This window comes from Dunckerocampus dactyliophorus, chromosome 14 (assembly GCF_027744805.1).
Source record: "Dunckerocampus dactyliophorus isolate RoL2022-P2 chromosome 14, RoL_Ddac_1.1, whole genome shotgun sequence".
NCBI classification, from domain to species: Eukaryota; Metazoa; Chordata; class Actinopteri; order Syngnathiformes; family Syngnathidae; genus Dunckerocampus; species Dunckerocampus dactyliophorus.
The window spans coordinates 15251411-15273892 of record NC_072832.1 but is presented as its reverse complement, the minus strand read 5'-3'; the positions used below and the strand labels follow the sequence as shown (position 1 = coordinate 15273892).

Sequence of the window (22482 nt, the reverse complement as noted above, 5' to 3'; positions counted from 1 at the left end):
AGTTTTAGTTTAGTTTCCACTGCGGCCCCTCTGCAAAAAGCCTTGTTGTTTTCATTGATGGTTCTTTTAAATTTGATAAACAGATAAGTTCAGTGGTAAAAGCTGGCATTTTCCAGCTCAGATTCCTAAGAAAGGTTAAGCCATACCTGCCTCTGAGCCAAATGGAAACAGTTGTTCATTCTTTGATCACATCTCGCCTTGACTATTGTAACTCCCAATACTTTGGCCTTGAACAGTCCTCCACTCGCGGACTACACTTGGTCCAAAATGCGGCTGCTCGCCTGATCGCAAGCTCTAAAGGGCATGAACACGTCACTCCTGTACTCGCTTCTCTCCACTGGCTGCCTGTTATTTTTAGAATTCAGTTGAAGATCTTATTTATTTTTGGGCTGATGACACTTTATTTATCAGAACTGCTTGTTCTGCACACTTCGGCCAGAGCTCTAAGGTCCAGGGGTCAACATCTAGTAGAGTGTCTCAGGTCTAGGCTGAAAACCAGAGGAGATAGAGCTTGTGCAGTAGCAGGCCCCTCCGAGCCTTACAACTGCTACTTCAGTCGAGAGTTTTAAATCAATGCTAAAAACACGCTTCTTTGCACTGGCTTTTAACACAAGCTGAACTAGATACTTTTTGATATTTTTATTTTTTATCTGCTTTTTATTTGTATTTTTAGATGTACTTTTTATTGTGTTCGTTTTTTAGCTATCGTTTTTTGAATCTTTATTTTAGCCTCTTATGTTTTGACGTTTGCATTTGTTATAATATTTTACTTCATACTGTTTGTTACTCATCTACAGCACTTTGGGGCGTAGTGGCTGTTTAAAATGTGCTTTATAAATAAACTTGACCTTGACTTTGACCTTGGCCTCTAACGTTTACGCTTTTTTATACCTTTCATCACTGAAACCAGTCTCCGGAAGGAAACAAGAGAAGTGATGTTTCGTCAAGAACCCTCCCAACTATTTTCTCTGATTATATCTGCTATATTGGGTATGAGTGTAAAGGTGACTATCGGGGTGGTACGACCCAGGGGAACATATTTAAGGAGGACACAGGAGACGGGAAAAGCAAGTGACCAAAGTTTATTGGTACATAAACTAAAAAAAGAAATGAAAACCCCCTCCCGTGCCCAAAGAAAAAGTCCTGATGCACCGGCCCAAACAAACAAAAGGACAGTGAGGTGAACAGGCCAACTCTACACAGGGCCGTTGTCCTGTTGCCTCACCGCTACCCCTAAACAACAAAAAAAGACACAACTAAATCCCTAAAAAAAAAAAAACTAGCAAAAACAGGACAGCCGGTCACACCAGGATAAACGAGAACTAAAAACTAAACAAAACCCAACCCAGCCAGCACGAAGCAGCTGAGGGGCCACTTGCACTCATTAATAGGCTCCAAAAAGGGTGGCGCCAATCAATTCCTGCAAAAAACCAAAATATCAAGCACAACAAAAACAGTGCTCAAACATAAGGGGTGTTATTTCATGTCTAGAGGTCTCTAATACCGGTAAAAATCGCATTTAGAAAGTCAGAAACAGGTTTTCTATGCTCTAACTACAAAAATATTCTGTTTATTAATATTGAATCCTACTTTGAGGAAATTCACTTATTGCGATCGGGTCTGGAACCAATTAAACTTGATAAACGAGGGATTGCTCTAAACAAAAAGTAAAAAACCCAGAAGACGTTCGAGTATCCCAAAGTGGCAGTAAATCAATCCACACCATTTTTTCTACTTGCCGTATTCTCCAAATCTTAGAACAATATGGGATTTCACACCAAATTTCAAGGCAGGCTAAACAGCAATCGCGGCTAACTCGTCTTGCATCTTGCAGTCGATCTGTCAGAGACAGTAAGTAAATCCACATTTTTTTCTATTCCATATATTCTACGACTCTTAGAATAATAATGTGGGTTTTCATGCCAAATTTCAAAGCTGCCTAAACAATGATCGCTGATCACTCGTGTTGTATCTTGCAGTCACTGCCTGTCAAACAACATACCTCTTGTGGCCGATTTTTTGGAGTGTTACATCATACTCATCACAACACAGTCTCAGTGAATATTATTGTGTTATTGTTGGAATATTACACTTTCGTCACTTTGCTGCTGTGCGTCCATTGGTGCATTTGGTTGAGTCTGCTCCTCGATGTGACGCCACAGCCAAGATGGCGGCGGTTCAGAAAACTCGCGGGGGGGGGGAAATCACGACTTCATTTCACTCATATTTTATAGTTGTTTACTGGAGAATGACAGCGGTATAACAAATGTTTTATTAAGTGAGTACTTTTGTTTTGTCACTGGTTATTTTTTTCAAACTTTTTTTGATGACGTGAGAACTTTAAGGCCGAGTGGGGGAACTTGCTTACGGGTCCTTAGGTAATTGAAGCTTTCACCACATACACACAACCCTGACGCAAGAATGCAGAAGTTACACAATGGGACAGTTTCTCAAGAGACTTTGAGTAGCTGACCCCACAAACTCATAAGAGCAAGGACGCGCACATACGCATACATTTTCCCATTTCCCCCCATTTTTGCTATTATTTTCTTTCAATTTTACAAATATTTCAACTTTCTTCTAAAATAATCCTTGTACAGTTTTGTTTCATAATATTCTGACTTTATTCCCATAATATTTTGACTTTATTGCCATAGTTTTATTGCTTTGTCCACAATATAATATTCCAAAAATTACAGGTTTATTTTGTTTTGTTTGTTTGTCATTATTATGACTCATTGTTATGACTTAAAAAAATAACATATTTTTTCTTTAATATTTCAACTCTATGCTACTAAAATTAAAATATTTCTCACATTACGATTCGTTAGAATACAACTTTTTTCTCTTTATTTTGACTTTATTCCCATAAAATTACAGTTATTTTTCCATTTCTGCTGTTTTTTTTAATTTTCCAACTTTGTTCTTGTACATTTTCTAATCATAATTATTCCTTTTTTTTTTTTTTACTATTTTGTAAAAAATACTAATGAAAGTTACTATTTTGACTTTATTCTTGTAACATCATACCTTTGTCCACAACCTAATTTTCAAAAAAAAAACCTTTATCTGTTGTTTTGTTTATTTCTCACAATATTACGACATTATTGTCAAAAAATGAAGACATTTTTACTTTATTCTTGTAAAGTTACTGCTGCTGATTTTTCTATTTTTTGCTGTTGTTTTTTTTTTAAGTTTTAGTTTATAGTGCTGCAGGCCAATAAAAAAACAGCCTTAGGATGCAATTGGCCCCGGGGCCGCACTTTGGACACCCCTTCATTGCACGTTACATTGCCACGGATGATGGCAAGAGCATGGATGCAATAAGTGCATTATTGCAGTATTGTCATCTGTCTGTCATCGTGATTTTCGCTGAGGCTGCACTTTGTCATTAAAGAAGAGGAGTGGCTTAAAAAAAAGTCTCAAACAGGTTTACGGTTGCCTGTGAGCAGGTTTCCAAGCAGACCGGCCATTTGCATGTCAAAACTGGAACTCACACCCTCCGTACTCAGCACACTGCTCATCATGTTCAGACAACTCCCTCCTGTCTTTGTTGCTTCCAGCCTGGCGGACCGTAGCTTCCTCAAATATTGAAGCAAGATACTGACGCCTGTACATAAACCTCATTGGGATATTGGGAGTAGTCAAGAGGATTTTCCCACTCTAAATGTAAGTTACTTACATCTTACCGTTGACTGAGCAGTGATTGCACTAGGATGAAATGCATCAAATCCAGCTACACAGTGTTTGTGCTTTTATATTTGAATAAAGTTATCTTGACTAATATTGTTAATAGTGTTAATAGGAAGTAAGCCATTTATGACATAAATAAGACTCGTCCTTGTGTGTGCTGCTGTAAATGTTTTCTGGTGCTAGCGGAGCTGAGTGGGGGGCAGACAGGAAGTGACGTTGAGGGTTCAGATTTGAGTTTTAGCGTGGTGTGAGTTACGTCCGCAACAGTAGACCATGTCAAGGTTTTTTTGCGCGTAAGGATGATGGGGAAGTGGTCAATGATGTCTTTATTGCGAAAACCAAATAGGCTACAACCACGCAACCATGCCAAAACAACACCAGTAGATTTACTGCCCTCTCTGTACACAGCCGCACTCCTACCGCACCCCCCCACACACAGTCAGGACTCAACTTGTCATGTTTACAGGCAGAAATCACAAAACTCTGTAACATTACACATACAGTAACTGCCAGGTCGCTACAGTATCGAGCATGTTAAAGCACATGCTCCAATGAAAGCGACAAGAATAACTAAGAAGCATTATGGCTTTTTGTTCCCTCTTGTTCTTAAATTACTCTTTCAGTTAATACTTCTCTTACGTGTTTTATTACTGTATTTTATGATCTTCATATGGTCTGTATAAAGTGCGAGTGACTTAACTGTTAATTAGGAACAAAACTCATTGGTAACCCGAGGACTACAGGCACTGTACGTCCATTTAACCGAATGTCTTGTTAGGAAACTTTCTTGTGTGATTGCAGGGAATCCCTTTTAGCACACGCATTGAAACCATCTGAAACCAGACCACAAAAATCCAAACTTGCGTAATAATGCTCATACTACTACCAATAATAATAATAATACTAGTAATACTCCAATTTATATGCCATACATTGTAACATTATAGGAGCTACATAACACAAAAAAAATATACCTAATAAACATACAAACATGTACCAATGCAACGTATTCATTGGGGCGCTGCAATGACATCAGCTCCTTCTGGTGGACAGAGATAGCATTACAGCACCATCAACCATTTTCTATGATACTTGTCGTCCAATGAAATGCTTTGCTGAAACGAAATGCATTATGGGAAAACCTGAATGTTTTTTTTTTACCAACTCATATTGGTTCATGTTTGTATATTTATTAGATATACAGTGAGTGTTAAGTTGCTGTGTTCTATGTAAAATAACACCGTGAGTCAGACTGTTATACTGAGTGATGACCTCTCGCGATTTCCAATGGGTTGACAAGCTTGTTGTGACTTTTTTCATAGCTCATGATTGGCTCCTGTCAAAGAGCTGCCTGGCCCTCACGGACTTGTGCACGCCACAATATGCTATTTTATGACACCGACCCGTGCGGTTTACTGTATATGAGTACAAATCTGTTTTTTCCTCTAAATTTAGTGGGTGCGGCTTATACATCGGAATTTAGGTTGTTTTTTTTTAAACGGAATTTACAGTCTCTCGCTACGGTTCAAATATCACGGTGTTTCAAAAATGTATTAAATTTAAAATGAATCACTGTTTCGTGGTTGACAGTCAAAAAATATTGAAATACAAGTCATATGAGTATTCTGGACACCAGGCATTAGCAATGTTACGTTGATGAAATATGACATTACGTTACATTACCTTATCATTGCATGGAGTCTGCCATGGCATGTCCGACATGATAGAGTGAAAAAAGTTCTCCTCCCAGTCCACGTGGAAGTGGTATGCTTTTATTTTTTTATTATTTTTTTTGCTTTCAAACATAACTGAGGGACTTTGTTGGGCTGAATTTCTTGATAAATGATGTTTATTGTCCAATTGATAGCCACTGCTGAGGTGCCTCTCATTAAAACGCTCCACAAGTTTACTACTCATGCTGTTGACTCGTGCTTTATATGCATGGTGGAGCACTTGCCTCTCATTTAATGAACATGACCTTAATTTAAAGTGCATAACAAGTAAAGATAAGGGAGTTTCTGTGAAGACCTACTGTGGGTGCGTCACAATTTTAACCCACAGACAGAATGACACATCCGCCAGTAGAGTTGAATGGCAAATATTATTACAGTGGCGTCCTAGTTAGAGTAAACATCGACATGACTAGGTTGTCAGGGTTAAATTGAACAAGTTGTGGTACACTGATAATAATTATAACGCCCTTAAATCAATTTCCTGTTTTGTTCCTTGGTTTTAAAACCATCAGACCTGTTTATTGTTATCCAAAAGCTGTAGTTCGAGAGTGATGACAGGCTGCTTATATTTACATTTGGATCCAGACCAGTATTTGCTTTGAAATACCTTACACAATTAAAATGTTTTAAAAAATAACCATTCACCCTTTAAAAGCCTTATCATTTAAAAACAGACTGTGATTACATGTGCCTGGGTATTGACAGTTGATGACGAAAATGCCCTTTAATTTCACACTCACTGATAAAATATAGTCTCCCTAATCCTGTTTTCATTTTCTGCAATAGGTGTAGCCGAGGCTGCCTTCAACGATGGAGTCTTCTGAGTTTTCTTCGCTGTCATCCTTAAGAGGAGACTATGCATCCGGGGATTACATGCAACCCCACTATAAGGAGTCATATCGACTGGCCATTGATTGCCTCCTGAGCGGTGGCAGGGACAGTTACAATGACTTCCTCAAGGGAGAACGTATTGGGAGCTTCCTGTCAGAGGAAGAGCTTGGCTTCATCACTACCAATGCAAAGCAGCTCCCACCTCAGAACCATGTAGAGGAAGTCAATGAACCGACGGACAGCAGCAAATCATCCTCCGGGACGTACTGGCCCGTCCACTCAGATGTGGATGCTCCCAATTTAGACTTGGGGTGGCCAGAGGTTATGCACGAAAACCTACAGACCAACATAGATCTCCTCTATCATCCCCCGAGACAGAACAGCCCCTCGATTAAAGAAGTGATTCTTAAGCATATCCGGGATGCAAGACAGGTAAAAACATGCTCTTCTGACGTGTGCCGTGATCACCCTTAAGCCCTGAGGACAGCGCTACCCTTAGACCTTCAGCATGCAGCAGTGGCAGGGAGTGTCTGCTGGCCTTTCATGGCCCGAATCCAGTTTGACGACATCTCTCATCAAGGGAGTGTGGGAACATGCTGCTAATACTACTACATTAAATACTTTAGTCGATGTCTTACAAATGGTCACAGACAATTTGTATTCTGTTGCATGCAGACATGTTGCAGCTGAACCTGCTCTTATTAACTCCTCTCCTTTGTAGTTCAATTCAAGTAGGGAAAACTGTCACATGGGATGCCTGGTTTCTGTCTGTTTACATTTTGTTAAAGGATACAGGAACTGACATCTTGTCTAAACAAATCGATCCTTCTGTTCTGAAGGCCCTGAAAGAAACGAGTCACCATTATCCAGCAAAATAGGCTGAAATGAAGTCGTCTTACCACCTCATTACATGCAGCCTGAACATTGATTTGTACTTTGTAACAAACGCATTAGCATGGATTCAAGACATGCATGAAAGAGTCCACAGTGAAGTGAAAAAGAAAAATAAATATTTCCAGAGAGGCACATCAGGTGATTTGGGGATGAAAAATGTTTTTACTCAACTGCAGAGAGTTCCATTATTAGGGCTAGGTTGTTGATCAAGAGGGGACCATTATTTGTACACATTTTCACACATAAATGCTGATGCATAGTATTATGATAATGATACATTTTCCACCACTTATCTTGTTCAGGGTGACGGGTGAGTGGGGAAACTATACCAACAGATTTTAGGTGAGAGGTGGGGTGTGTTTGGGATAGGTATCATGATGGAAAACTACTCTGTTCCAGAATGTCACTGTACATGTTGGAATTCCTGTTTGCCCTCAATGAATTGCAGTTCCCCAGGGCCGGCAGCACTCATGCACCCCCAGACCATGACCCTACCACCACCACTCTTTACTGAAGACAAGACAATTACCTTGCTACTCACGCGTGTTGCCAGCTATCTAGACAATAATGGCTGTGTGTTGACGAATTTTCAGTGGGTAGTAAATCTATACTGCTAAACAAGCTGTACACTGACTACTCTAAGGTATGTCCAAGTTTAATTTCTAAAGTATTATCCCACTGAGAATATCTACTGTAAAAATAATGTTTGATGAAATGTGAGGGATGTACTCACTTGTGTGAAATACAGTGGTGCCTTGGTTAACGTCATTAATGCGTTCCTGAAGGTCCGACTCAAACCAAAACGGATTCTAACCGAAGCAAATTTTCCAATAGAACATAATGTAAGTCCAATTAATCCGTTCCAGACACCTAAAAATGTTAACACAAAACACATTTTATAGAAAATAATTATAGATTTACATGCAGACAATGCTGCAAAAAATAATTACAAATGAACGAACAACTGAATATTTAACATCACATTTACATAGTTTTGTTGGGAACCCCCCCCCCCCCCACACCTGTTTGTGAGGTCCATGTGTTTGTTACATTGTGTATCTCTCGACAACTCTGATACAAACAACCCAAAATGGTGCCCGTGGCCCACAATGCACGTGCAAGCGTTGCAAGATTTCGTCTTGGCTGTGTGATCCAAGATGGCGACGTAAACAATTTTGCAAGCCAAGACAAATTATTTGCAAAAATTTTGGTTGTTAACTGGAAAACGCACTAACCCGGGCAGACATTAACCGAGGTACCACTGTAATGTGTGTGAGAGACTGTTTAGGTGTCTTAAAAGGTACTTCCATCTTAGTGATTGACACAGTTCAAATGGGCTCACAGGTTTTCTCACTGTGTATAAACTAGCTGAGTAACAAATACAGCACATGTATTCGTATTGAATTGGTACACATCAGCACACCGATTTCCGACTCAGTACACATTTCAAGTGAGAGGTAGGAAGTGTACATTCGGCATTGCGATGCACCTCAACAAGTTATGGGACTAAATGTGAATTACATGCTTATTTTTTATTAGCAGATTGCATTTGCACAATACAAGGTATGTAGTGAATTGTGAGGATGCCATACCATTGCACCCTTAGTGTGAACTATACCATCTATAAACTGAATTGAGGTGAGGGTTGAGGGTGAGCTGAGTGAGGTGTTTGTCTTCAGTAGATGACACATTAAATGGGACAAAATGTCTATGTACATAAATAAAGTAGGCACCTCACCCATCTCCATCTATCACCTTGCGTATCCCACTTCTGACACCACACTTCTGTTGCAGAACACTGCGGTGTCGTGCCTTTCACCTACATTTCAACCGTTATTGCGTTTATTGGGTTGGAAAACATGTACATTAATCATGACACAAAAAATGTTATACACTACTGTATTCACGGAACTTTGCCGATCTGATGGTACTCCCTTTCTCCTCGCAGGTCATCGGAATTGTGATGGATATGTTCACTGATGTCGATATTTTCAAAGAAATTGTTGATGCATCCATACGGGGATTACCTGTCTACGTGCTTCTGAACGATTTCCACCTGAAACATTTCCTCACAACGGCTGAAAATCAAGATGTTAAAATTCAACAACTGAGGGTAAGTGCACTTCTAAACACCAGGCGCCAAAGATGTACTCCACAGTATTAGTCATGGTTGTTGACTGTTTCACTAGGGATGAGCCAGATACCGTAAAGCACCGTGTATAAACCGCACCCGTGAATTAACCGCACCCCCATTTTCAGGCTCACGGCGGGGAAAAATATTTTTAGTTCATAAATGCTTGCCAACTCTTTCCTCTCAAATCAACATGCGTAAAGGTACTAAGCAATTTCAAAAAGAAGAATAAAGAAGAAATCTGAACTTCGGCATCTAGATCTTTAATATTATGGCTAAGCGCAGATTATTATTATTATTAATAATAATAATAATAATACATCCAAATAAAGAAATTTGCAATTTGCAGAGATGTTTTGATATCTTATCTTTCACTGCTTCTCTTTTTCTCTATTATTATTTTATTGCATTGCTTCAGTGTGAATTTAAATAAGCTCCAACGTTGTATTGTATTTTACATTGGAAGCTTAGGTTAGCTTCAGTGTATATAGAGATCGTTTCACTGTGTGAAAATACAGACAGCCATCAGATAAGTTAGTTGCATACACTAGCATTTTCAGCAACTGTACAGCAGAGGGCGCTAAAGTCAAAGCAACTGTCTGACCCACAGACGGCTATTCTAAAAATGGGCTTCTCGTCAATTTCTGCGTCTGGTCACAGACCTGTCATCGTGTATAAACCGGACCATTTTTTGCTTCTTACCAGTGGAAAAAAGTGCGGTTTATACGGTACTTGTTTTAGACGAGTATCCATTATGGATAATGCATTTTTGCAGAGTATGAGCATGAAACGACTACAACTTGTTATTACCCATAATCGTGATGAAGGAAAATCCTCATTGGTTAACTAACTTATGTATTCACTCTACACGCTCTGTGATTGGCCAGTCAAACACAGCGACCCATACAGACAGAGAGAGGAGTATGCGTTGCATTTGACAAGACAGAGCTGTAAACGGCTCGTGTTGTGTTGGTGTTCTTTTTTTTTTCTGGCTGCTTGCTTCTAATTTGGCTGGTGATATAAAGTCAGGTGGAAAACCTTGCGCGTAGTACTGAACGCGGTGCTTTTGAAAAAACTAGAGTGAACAAGGCTGACAGATTATTTCCCTGTTTGCCATCACTGGATGTTTGCATGAATCACCAACTTCACACAGATCATGAAGTCTTACAGATCACTTACACACATACACAGTACACATGTAGCTGAATAATAAACAATAAATATAACAACTTCTGATCAATCCATGTCAGTTTCAAACTTAAACTACCAATTTAAGTCCCACCCATTTTTGTTTAGACCATGCCTACTTCCGGCTTACGCCCCGCCGGAAATAGGCCTGGTTTAAACGGATACGGATACAGATACAGATAGTGGTGTACCTGCTCATCCCCGTTTCACTAATAAACCTTGTTTCAGTCATCACCCAGTCCTGCCTCTCCTACGTTCAGCCAATCAGCCCAGTTGTGTCACTCACTTATGTCTTGTTGTCACCCACTTATGTCTCATCAGCGCCAAGAACATTTTTTTTTTACTTCCTTGTTTTAGTTCAGTCATCGTCACGGCTTTTTGTGGTTGACCTTGTCATTTATTTAGCTCCTCCTTGGCCAGTGTCCTTGTCATTATCTTCAAGTGCCTTGAGGGGTGAAACATGACACCATACTCAAGATTTCTTGGTGTTTTTTGCTCCACAGTTTTGTTGTGTCAGACGGTGCAATGACAATAAAAGCCTATTCTATTCTTTTAAAAAATGTAACAAAGCGATATTCAATGAAAAAGTTTAAAAATATCTCAAATGTTGCAAAAAATGTGCCAGAAAATGGCGATGTGTGTAAATGTGCAACATAACCAAACAATTTCACCACTAAATGCACCATGATCTGCCATCCCACCGATAACCCCGACCAAACTAACTGCACTATTTCAGAGTGGGACCTTAAAAAGCCAAACTCCACCAAAGTGGTACAATTTCAAAATAAACCAACATTTTCTGAGAAATATGCTTTAAAAGTCAAAGAAAATGTTATTTTAACCAACATCGCGCGTGACATCACTAAACAGTGACAAATGCAGCTTTTTTCATTGTAAAAATATAAAAATGTGTTTTTTCCGTTAACATTTTTGGCTTTCTGGAATGGATTAATTGCAGTTACAATATTTCGTATAGGAACCATTGATTCGCTTAGTGATAGTATGGCAATGGACACATGATATTTTGAATTTACCCTAACCTAAAAAACTTTGTGGCACAACAAAATAGCTATGCAGGCTACAGAACACTCAAGAATATTTTAATAATTCAGAAAAAATATACAAATAATAAATGAGAATAAAATGTATATGTTTATGTAAAAAAATATATATATAAATACAACTAGAAAAAAAGTAGTACATGGTAAAAAATTGTGAATGCAAAATTATATCATTTACAGATGATCCAATACCGGTACCAAATTGGTACTTTTGAAACGGTGCCGGTGCTTAAACCAGTGCTTAAAAAGTGGAAAACATACAAATTTTGTCCATGAACGATTCCTTTTTATATTTAAGGAGTTTTGTGACATGCAAGTTGCACAGAATAGCACTTGTTGCAGGTGGCTGAGTCGGCATTCATTTAGCACTGAAATGTGTCACCGATACTTATGCAACATTCATACTGCAGGTCAATTCCAATGATTTTTTTTGCTCATATGTGACTGATTTTTTCCATGTCTGTGTGAACAGTACAATTCAGAGTTTTTCAAATGTGACCCAAGCCTCTTTCGTATGCCGATATAAATCTGATATGAATCAGGTGCTACCGCAGTCTGAGAGTCTGGGTTGTGTATAGCTGACCTGTATGTCATCGAAAGGTGTGTTTTGCCGTGCGAGAGTTGGGGAAAGGTACACACAGATGGAGGCAAAATGTCCCACCACTGATGGCTCCAACATCTACCCACACGCCACTCCTCAAAACTGCCATACTGTAGACATAAGTCTTGCCCTCTTTCTTGTTAATTTCCTACACATTCGGTTGCATACAATTCTTGAAATTGCCACAAATGTGCCAGGACTGAGACCACTTTATTTCTGTAAACACACTGCGCTGCGTCCTGCGTGTGACGTCGTGTTTTGTCACACAAATACAAGTCACATTTTTTTGGTAATGTGAACGACTACATAAAGGTTCGGAGTTGAACAAAAAAATCCAAATTGGGCGTCATACCCTGCAATGTGAACATAGCCTTAGATTTTCGTTCCTGTTACTACCGTTTACGTAGACCCTGGTGCCTCTATTCACTGCATAGTCTCTCTTACTGACTTAATTATGGCTGCCTCCATGGAAAATTATATGAAAAATTTCTTGCATAAAGCAATACATGTTCATCACAGCAAAAAAGGACAATCTGTCTTGCTGTTGGGAGTTTTAAAGTAAGTGATGGCAAATGGCCATGCAATATTACAAGAATTGTTCGCTGACAGCAAATAATGAAGCAGATTACAGAATTCTTGCTGTATGAGTGACATATGTGGCCTGCATGCAGAAAATGCCATGGTTGGAGTGGCCGTAATGTTGATCCTTGAAATCCAATCAGTCCTACACGTTATCTCCACCCAGAGATTGTTGATTTAAGACAGAAAACAAATGATATGCTTTGACATTTTAAATAACGCTAAGATTGCTTTCTTTCACAGAGAAGAGACTCTGCATACTAGATTACTTTTTTTATGATTCACAAGTAAACAGAGCTAGGTATTGCGGGCACCAATATTTTGGCAAAGCAAAAGGTTTGCGAAATAAATAACACACTACTCATGGCAGTTGTCAAATCAAACACTATAATGACTTGCCTTTACGCAACAGTACCGAAAATGCTGCAATTATAAACAAAGGACAAGACATTAATTGGGTACAGGAAATAATCGAAGAGGCTATTAGAGGCGTCCCTCGCCACTTTGCGCTTTGAATTTTGTGGTTTCACTCTATCACGTTATTCAAATATATTAATTAATAAACCAATCTCTATCTTCTTTCTGCTGGCTCTCAACGAAGGCGGTCGCGTGTTTTCCCTCTCCTCTCCCTTATCTTCCCAGCTTTGCTTCTCATGTCTGGTTTTGTCCTGCCTCATACTTTTAAGAGCCTCTCTCTGCATTGCTCTTCAAATCTAAATCATGGAATTGATCAATTGGTGTCGCCACGAAATTGAAAAAATCTTCTCAATGAGAAGCTCAGGTTCGGGTGAATCTGTGATGAACAGTTGGGGGAAGTGGAGGGTCGTGGGCCTTGCGATTCTTCTTTCCGTTAAGGACATTGAAATCCTCTACCTATTCGGAACCATGATAACAGGACTGTTGCTGACTGGGTCAGGCACTGGCCTGGTGTATCACAAAATTCGGAAGATGGAGACCGCAGTCCAAGTGCCCAGCAGCTGCCCGTCATGATTGATGGTTTGATCGAGAGACTTGAATGGACAAACAGAGTAGCCGAGTCTATTGGAATGCGGCTACTTGTACCACTTCAAACAATGTAATCTGCATTTGGGTCTCCCCCCTCGGCCAAGGTCGGTGCTGGTGCCATTCCTTGAGATTGCTGCAGAGAGACGCTCTGTATCCTTCACCTTTGCTTTCACGGACACGCCCATTCATGGTTGTCTCCTTGTCAACTGCTGTGTTATCGTGATGACATCCTGCGAAATGAGGCACCAAGAGTGTGCACTAGAACAGAGCAACACACATGCATCCAAGAACACTCACACACATGCACATTCGCACACACACACCCCTCCATCCTACGCCTTCACCACTTCATCCCCCCTGTGCTCACAGGTGGGATTCACGGTATGCGCCAAAATATGGCTGCGATTAGTGGCTGGCTGCCGGCCTGCGTTGGAAAAACTCCACCCACCTTTCCCTCTCCAAGTTTCGAGTTTTTATGTAATAATGTGTGCTTCTCTGTCCCTATGCTGCCAAGGTTTTTTGCCGATCCCACATGACACCTCCGTCAGGTGCCAGTAACCTTACACTGATGAGACAATAGCCACCAGGAAGTACGCTAACAATCAATGCTAACGTGTGAGCCTATGTTATCTTATTTATGTCTTAAAATGGCTTATTTTTTATTATTATGTCTACTATAATAGTAAATACAAGTGTAAATGTGACTATAGGGACGTCATTGATGTCTACAGGGTTGTAATCATGGTAAAAATCGTATTTAGGAAGTCAAACAGGTTTTCTACAAAAATATTCAATTTGTTAATATTGAATCCCACTTCGTGGAAATTCACGTGATCACGGTCGGGTTTGGAACCAATTAACCTTTATAAAAATGGTCCGACTGCATTTTATAAATTTGAATGGTCGTTATGTACTCAACAAAAATGTAAATGCAACTACAGACTAACAATTAGTTTCTTAGTGAATCAATCTGAAGATTGCTGTTTTGTTTTGTTGATCACTATTTTCCAAAATCATAGCTGATGTGTGTGAATATCTGGTTTTGCCTAAAACACAAAGATAATAGGTCTGCTTTCATGGATGACCAAGGAAATTAAAAAAAAAATCACATTTGTAACATGAAATCAGAGGATATTTACATCTTTTAATCCAAATTTAAATTTTAAATTAAAAAACAATCAAAATAGTTGTCAATTAATTAATAATGTTTGCTCACATTTGTCATGAGCTGAGTTCATCCACCTCACAGGTGTGGCGTATCAAGATGCTGATTGGACAGCATGATTATTGCACAGGTGTGGCCTTGGGTCGGCCACAACAAAAGACCACTCCAAAATGGTCACTTGAACAGAATACTCACACTCATCCGGGTCACAGCACCAATGTAACCTGCCTGGTCCGCTCCTGCGCATGTCTGGGGCTCGAACCACGGTCCACTGAATGAGAGCCGTAGGCTAGAAGTCTGAGCTGCCAACTCATCATCCAGCGCCGCTTTACCAATGTACTTTCGCACAGTCACACCAGCTGGTATCCGTTACACCCCCCCTCCTACTCTACATTTGCATAGGCGGACCGTTCCAATTTAAATACGTTTCTTTGTCTAGTTTTTCTTTGTGTCTAGTGTGACACAGAAGAAAAAGTGTTGTTATTCCTGTGTGTTGGATCGCAACTGATTTTCTAAGCTAGAGCTCCTGAAAACACACATGCACAAATGAAATGGAAATTGAGAGCACATCACAAAGCAACAACAAAAACAGAAAATGTACCTACCTCACAATAACATTTTTCTGCTCACTTGCTGGTGTGTAGCAGCTGACTGACACATTGATTGCACTATAAATGACGTATGTAACTACTGGCAACCACATGTGACTCGTATTCTCTTCTTTTTTTGACAGAACATGAGGGTACGCACTGTGAAAGGCGAAGAATATCTGTGTCGATCAGGGACTAAATTTCATGGGGCAATGGAGCAGAAGTTTATCTTGGTGGACTGTCATACAGTGATTTACGGCTCCTACAGGTGAATACAACTTTTGCAGGTCGCTTTGGAACGGCCATCATTTATGATTCATGTTTGGAGTGAGATGTGTTCGATATCTTTCAGTATACCAGAGAAACGATATAAATCATCATACCTAGAGTCAAATATTATTTTTTTACTTAAAAAAATATTTATCGGTACGTCGTTGACAAATTTTAACCGTGTGTTCCATCAATTGAAGAAAATAAGAGATGGCTTTGGTTTATCTTTTGGTTTTTTTTGTGATAAATCAGTGTTTACTTTTGAGATACACTGATTGATCTGTTGGTGGGCACGGCTTATATTTAAATTCAACCATCACATCACTGATCATGCCTGGGTGACTTTGACGGATTTCATGTTGTATTCCAGAGCAAAAAACTCTTTTCGGAAGGAATCAAACGTCCATCAAATTATTAAAAATATGATCAAAATAAATATATTAATAATAATAATACTGTATATAACAACAATAATAATAATAACAAAGAATGATGACGATAATAATATATACATTAATTATTTTAAAAAGGTCATGAAATGTATAAATTAGTCATGCAATTAATAATATATAAATGATTTTGTACATAATTAATATTCACAATTATATTCATTAATGGGGAATAGTATAAATCAACATTTTTCAAAGTGTGGGACAAGGCTCCCAGAAGACTTGGGGGTACGTGCAGCAGCTTGGAAAAAAATTAACACAAAAATATTTTTTCAAACCTGCTGGGCTGACTCCAATTGTGTGTAAAGGCAAAATGAATTGATTGTTAGGTCCTACATTGAGAGCGTAAGCATCGTCAGAGCTGATCAGAAACCACCGCAAAATATGTGCCCCCCCCCCCAAAAAAAATCACTTTTACACTTTAAAAAGACCTAATATTAATACTTCTACCTTTAAAAAGATAATAAGCCTCAGTTTTGACTGACCTTGTTAGAGATGTATTAATTGTTTTAACTATATAATGACATTTATTACCAAAAATAACTGAATTATACGGCAGAATTAGGTATTTTTGCTGAGTTTGTATGCCTATTATCTCACTGGGTTGTGCAAGTACATCTAGATAAATTTCACATATTGTTGTCACCATACACATTACCTAAAAAACAGAAAAAAATAACAGGAATTTGACATATACTTTTTTGAGAGATATTTCCTCCACACTGATAAATTAACCACATTTTTGTTTGTTGACAGCTTCACCTGGTCATGTGGAAGGATCAATCTGAGCATGGTGCAAGTTATCACAGGCCATCTGGTGAAGTCTTACGATGAGGAGTTTAGAACTCTATACGCCAGGTCCACCGTGCCAGCTGAGCTGTGCCAAACAGAGGGTTCTCTCCCCTCTAATGGTCCACATGATCTGCTCGTTTGGTCAAAATATTCTTCCCATTGCGGCCAACTCCTGGATCGTCGGGACCAGTTGAGGCACACGCTGGACTCGGTCTACCGGAAGACCTGCGAAAGGAATCTGTACAAAGATAATCAACTTGGTCCTTTGACAGAGCATGACATCGGTTTGCAGAGGCACATGTCACAGTTTCAGTCTGCAGGGACAATGGACTACTTGAAAAGGCACAGCTATGCTGGGGAGAGACAAGATGGATATGTCCCACAGAATATCCGAGACAGAGCAAGCAACTGGAATATTACTCATGAAACAGCAATTGGGACAAACCACTATCCAATGGATAATAATTATTTACAAGTGCCACAGATGTACAGGAGTCAAAAGCTTCGTAAGTCATACAATGGCAATGACAAACACGTTGTGTCCATGCAGCAGAACATGCCAACGCTGGAAAAAACATCCAAGTCATTCATGCGCACATGGAGGATCGAGTCATACTTGAAAAACCCAGATGTCCCGTATGGAGAGTCTGATTATTTGGATCAGTTTGATCGACGAATGAGGTCTTCCCTTGCTTTTAGGTCCACCATACCGGAGCAAATGGAGCCCAACACACACATAAAAAACACACCCTCAACATCGATACACAACCCTTCGCACTACTCCTCACTGCAGTGGAATCCAATTGACAGCAACAGATTGAACAATGAAGAATTCATCATGAAGAGAAAAAGCCTGCAGATTTTGGAGGACAACAGCGAAGGGAAAAGCTCTTACCCATCTTCATATGCCAGCTTAGGTAGGGTGAAACGTGGGCAGATCATCACAAACCCTGACCTTCTGACAAACAGCTGGAACAAAAGGCACAGTGTGGCAGATCCGAGATCAAACTCGGCATACACGCAGGACTCCTCGAGCGCTTTGTATGGTGGTTTTGCTAGAATGCAAATAGATAGAGGCACCACTGGAATTAAATACGGAGGATACGGGTCAAATCTCAATGAGGATCAGAGATCCATGTCTCATTATGATGTCAAGAGCCCCAGCACTTCCAGTTGGCGGGAGCGGCCTTCTAGGACTGTGTCTGCTGCAACCCTGGATAGGGACGGTGCGGATTTGACAGTTAAATCCAGCAGAATGGGCTCTCAGCAATTTTTAAGAAAGAGCACCCAGAAGATAAAGTCCTTTTTGAACATACCAGATAAAAAAGAAGACCAAGCGAGAACAATAGAAACTCCGAGCGTGACATCAGAGGGCAGCACGGACACTATAAAAGCTGATGATGACGGCACAATCTCTGAAAGTGAGGTTAAACTTCACCAAAGCAACTCATCCATCGGGCATTACAGGAACCACACGGCAGATGTGACATATTCCAAACCACGATTTACAACTGAGGAGCACCGGAAAGAACCACAGATGCCTGCCTCGGTAACACAAAATGTGGCTGACATCTCTGACAAAAACAATGAGGTACCGGGTTGGAGGAAAGACAGGAAAACCGACAATCGGCTGTACAGCAGATTTGAGCCTTTCTGTTCAGTTCAAAAGAAGCAACCTTCACGCTCTCCATTCAACTCTTTGGAGAAAACCAAAACGAAAGGTGAGGTAGCGAATGACATCAGCCTCGCCCGACTGGGGAGAAGGCACCATGAAAACAAGCTTGAGAAGTTCTTTCATAGAGTGGGAAACCTCATCCACAAGAACAAGTAGTGGACTTTCAATTGGTGTCTTTCCAAGGTGTAGGTGCCACAAGGCATGTTTATTTGTCTGTTTTATTCTCACGGATCATTCACCATAGAGGTTTACAGTGGAACCTCCAAAGTCAAACAACCCTGTTGCTGTCTGGCTTTCAATTTCTCAAAGAAATCCCATAATATATAATTAAAAGTGAATGAATTCAATCCAGGCCTGTATAAAACCTGTACCTGTCTTAAGAATACGGGTGATGTTTGGAGTAAAATGTTAACATTCTTTTGCACACTTACAAGGGTAAACAACAGCTAAACACTGTAAATATAATAAAACTACAATAAAGTCAAACTTCTCCCCCTTTAAACTCTCTGACAGACACGTAACGGAGTGTTTTGTGGTTGTTTTGTCAACATTTTCTTCAAAATTCATTTGTAATTGGTTTGTATTGTGATGCCACCCCTGTGATACCTACAGGGGTGGCATCACAATACAAACTCCACATTATATGCCTTTCGGAGGTGTCACTATACAGTCGTCCCTCACTACATTGCGGTTTGACCATGGGTCAAACCGCAATGTAGCGAGGGACGCAGTTTTTCAAAAATGAATGAATTAATAAACGATCGCTGTTTTGTGGTTGGCTATGGCCTATTAAGTCAAAAAAATATTGAAAGACAAGTTATATGTAGTATTATGGTCACTAGGCGTCAGTCATTTTCCATTCGCGTGACATTGCAGTACCTTAGATTACATTACCGTCACACTGCATGGAGTCAGCCATGGCATGTCTGACATGACAGAGTGAAAAAAGGTCTCCTCCCATTCTGTGTGGAAGTGGTACGGTTTTCTTACTTTGGCCTCCTTCCCCACTCCATTTGAAACACGAAGTTTAGAACAAATAAATTGGAGGCGAATTAGTGAGCTTGGTAGATTGCTACATGCTATGAGCGGAGGCCGTCTCTTATGTTCCTGCGGTGATCCCGTAGCTTGCACATTAGTGTTGCGCAATGTAGTGTAAACAAAGAACAGCAGGAGTGTAATGGTGACTATAGGCGTTATTTTGTGTCTACAGGGCTCTAATAATGGTAAAAAATGTATTTCGAAAGTCAAACGGGTTTTCTATGCTCTAACTACGAAAATATTCTTTTTATTAATAGTGAATCCTACTTCACGGAAATTCACTTACTGCGGTCATGTGTTGAACCAATTAACCGCGATAAACGAAGGACAACGGTATTGTCAAAGCATATTGAATTGTCTGTAAGTGATATAAACAATATTGAGCACTTAGCAGACAGCACTGATATGCAGCTATGTGAACTCGGATGGGCCTTTTAATGTTAAAGTTGGCAATGTTTCGTTTTTTACACAAATACAGGAATGACTCCAAAAAGCTCAGTGTTTAAATTATTTCAAAGTAGGCCGACACATGCCCTCCGCACTTCTGTTAGTTGAATTCCGTTGTTGGAACAGGTAAAATTAAATAAAGATTACAACTTTTCAATATGTTTTGTGGCCCCTTCGTCTGAGCTCAGGCATGAGATATCAAATGACGCAGCAAGACGCTTTGACAAGATACCAGGCTATCCGGCAGGTAATGTTGTTATGTACTGTATGTAACGTTCTTCCAGTATGTTCACTGTATTTGTACAGTGCTGTACTTACATTGTACGTTTGCTTCTGGCAAACACTGTTTACATTAGGACTCTTTCAATTTTATGCTGCACTGATGCGCTCTACCGTACGTTTACCTTCAGAAACATAGTGAGACCTGCAGAAAACACACAGCTTGAATTACCAAGCAGTGAGTAAGTCAGACCGAGGTGGTGAATCAATCCATTCAAGTAGTAGCCCACTTTTGTCAGAGTGCTGTGCGTAATATAGACTTTATTGTACAAGTCTCTATATATACCAGAGCCCTTTCAGGCACACATAATATTTTTCACGGGTGTCAGAACATAGCAATAATTAAAAGTCAGTCGTAATCCTTTCTGCGTTTCTCAAGGTTTTATGAATAGATATTTTTTCCTAGTATTCAACTGCAATGGAAATGTTGGACTATAAATGCATAAGCAGACTCTAAATCTGCACAAGGAACATTTATGAATAGTATTATGCACACAACATTGAAAATATAGCCTGAAGTAGCAAAGTGAAAGTATTGCAGATGTTACAGTCACAGTATATATACAGTACCTGGGCAAACTACAGCCCGCAGGCCACATCCTTTGCCTATCTCTGACCAGTCCACCTCAGGTGAATCACAATTGAATGGAAAGTGTCGTACCATTTTGTTTTGCTGTTGTTCCGAGGAGTTTAAATTGAATAAATGATGTTTTTGTTAAGCGTCTTTTCCATTGCTTAATCATCATGATTACTCCTCTTACTCTTACCGTCTTGTCATAACAACGAATTTTTTCTGCTTTCATATAATTGATATGAAGCATAATTTGGTTCAGCCTGTTGACCCGGCCGTCCACAATATTTTCTGTTTCTCATGTGACCTCTTGGTAAAATGTATAGCCCATCCCGGGTATGCTATTCTAAAGATGCAGTCATGTATGTGTATTTGTTTGTGTAAGTTAAATGTTCGACTCCTTACCTGCGACAGTATAAATATAAAATACATGAAAATATAGACCAGTCAGCTTGCGTTCGTATCTCCGAACGTTCACAAGTCGGATGTTCGTAAGTTAGGGACCTAGCGTAGTCACACACTGGTGGTGGTAATCTACATTTGTAGCCAACAGCCTCCCCAACCACCACCAAAGATTCATTCACATTTATTCACCGGTGAAGCGTGTTGCCCAACGACATAAGAGCAGTGACTGGGATGGAGGAAGCTGGGTTAAAACACCCCCTGGTTTCTGGATGAACTGCTCCACCTCCTGAGCCACTGCCACGCCATATAGATCACATCGTATACTGTACACTCAACAATAATATAAATGCAACAATTTTGAATGTACACCCATCTTTCATGAAAACCAGTCAGTGTCTGGTGTGACCATCCTTTGCCCATGCAACACATCTACAGTACTTCACGTAGAGTTGATCAGGTTGTTGAATGTGGCCGGTGGAATGTTGGTCCACTCCTCTTCAATGGTTGTGCCAAGTTGCTGGATATTGGCAGGAAATGGAACACGCTGTCGTAAACGCCAATCCAGAGCATCCCAAACATGCTCAATGAGTGAGATGTCCAGTGAGTATGCTGGTCATGCATGCTCTTGATGCTCATGTTGACATCAGCAAACTGCTCAACCCCCACGACACCACACACGCTGTCTGCCCTGTACAGTGAAAACCGGGATTCATTTGGAAAGAAAACCCCTCTCCAGAGTGCCAGACGCCATCAAAAGTGAGCATTTGCCCACTCAGGCTGGTTACGACAACGAACTGCAGTTATGTCAAGACCCCAATGAGCTTCCCTGAGACGGTTTCTGACAGTGCTTAAGCAAATCGCCTGTTGCAGCAGCTGTGCAGGTGGCTGGTCTCAAACGATCTTGGAGGTGAAAATGTTGGATGTGGATGTCCTGGGCTGGTGTAGTTACACATGGTCTGTGGGTGTGAGTCCGGTCATTTTTTAGGGCAAAAGAAACAATACTTCCTTAAAATATCTGCATAATAACCTTCTGAAATAATTTACTTTAAAACTTTTGATTTCAGTAGATACAATAATTGAATTAT

General features: G+C 40.0%; 1 protein-coding gene across 1 annotated transcript; it reads left to right on the top strand.

The window, feature by feature from the left end:
- The first annotated feature begins 3521 nt into the window (after positions 1-3521).
- Positions 3522-19241, top strand: fam83b (family with sequence similarity 83 member B). Its single transcript, XM_054799637.1, has 5 exons — positions 3522-3669; positions 6213-6689; positions 9100-9264; positions 15615-15739; positions 16947-19241. Exons 2-5 carry the CDS (start codon positions 6237-6239, stop codon positions 18811-18813), a joined length of 2610 nt encoding a protein of 869 aa, XP_054655612.1. The 5' UTR covers positions 3522-3669; positions 6213-6236; the 3' UTR covers positions 18814-19241.
- The last annotated feature ends 3241 nt before the right edge of the window (positions 19242-22482 follow it).

Excerpts from the sequence above, each read along its gene's own strand:
- fam83b (XM_054799637.1), top strand. The coding sequence starts at position 6,237 with ATGGAGTCTTCTGAGTTTTCTTCGCTGTCATCCTTAAGAGGAGACTAT. Across the intron at positions 6,690-9,099 it reads ATATCCGGGATGCAAGACAG|GTCATCGGAATTGTGATGGA; the intron begins GTAAAAACATGC and ends TTCTCCTCGCAG. Across the intron at positions 9,265-15,614 it reads TTAAAATTCAACAACTGAGG|AACATGAGGGTACGCACTGT; the intron begins GTAAGTGCACTT and ends TTTTTTTGACAG.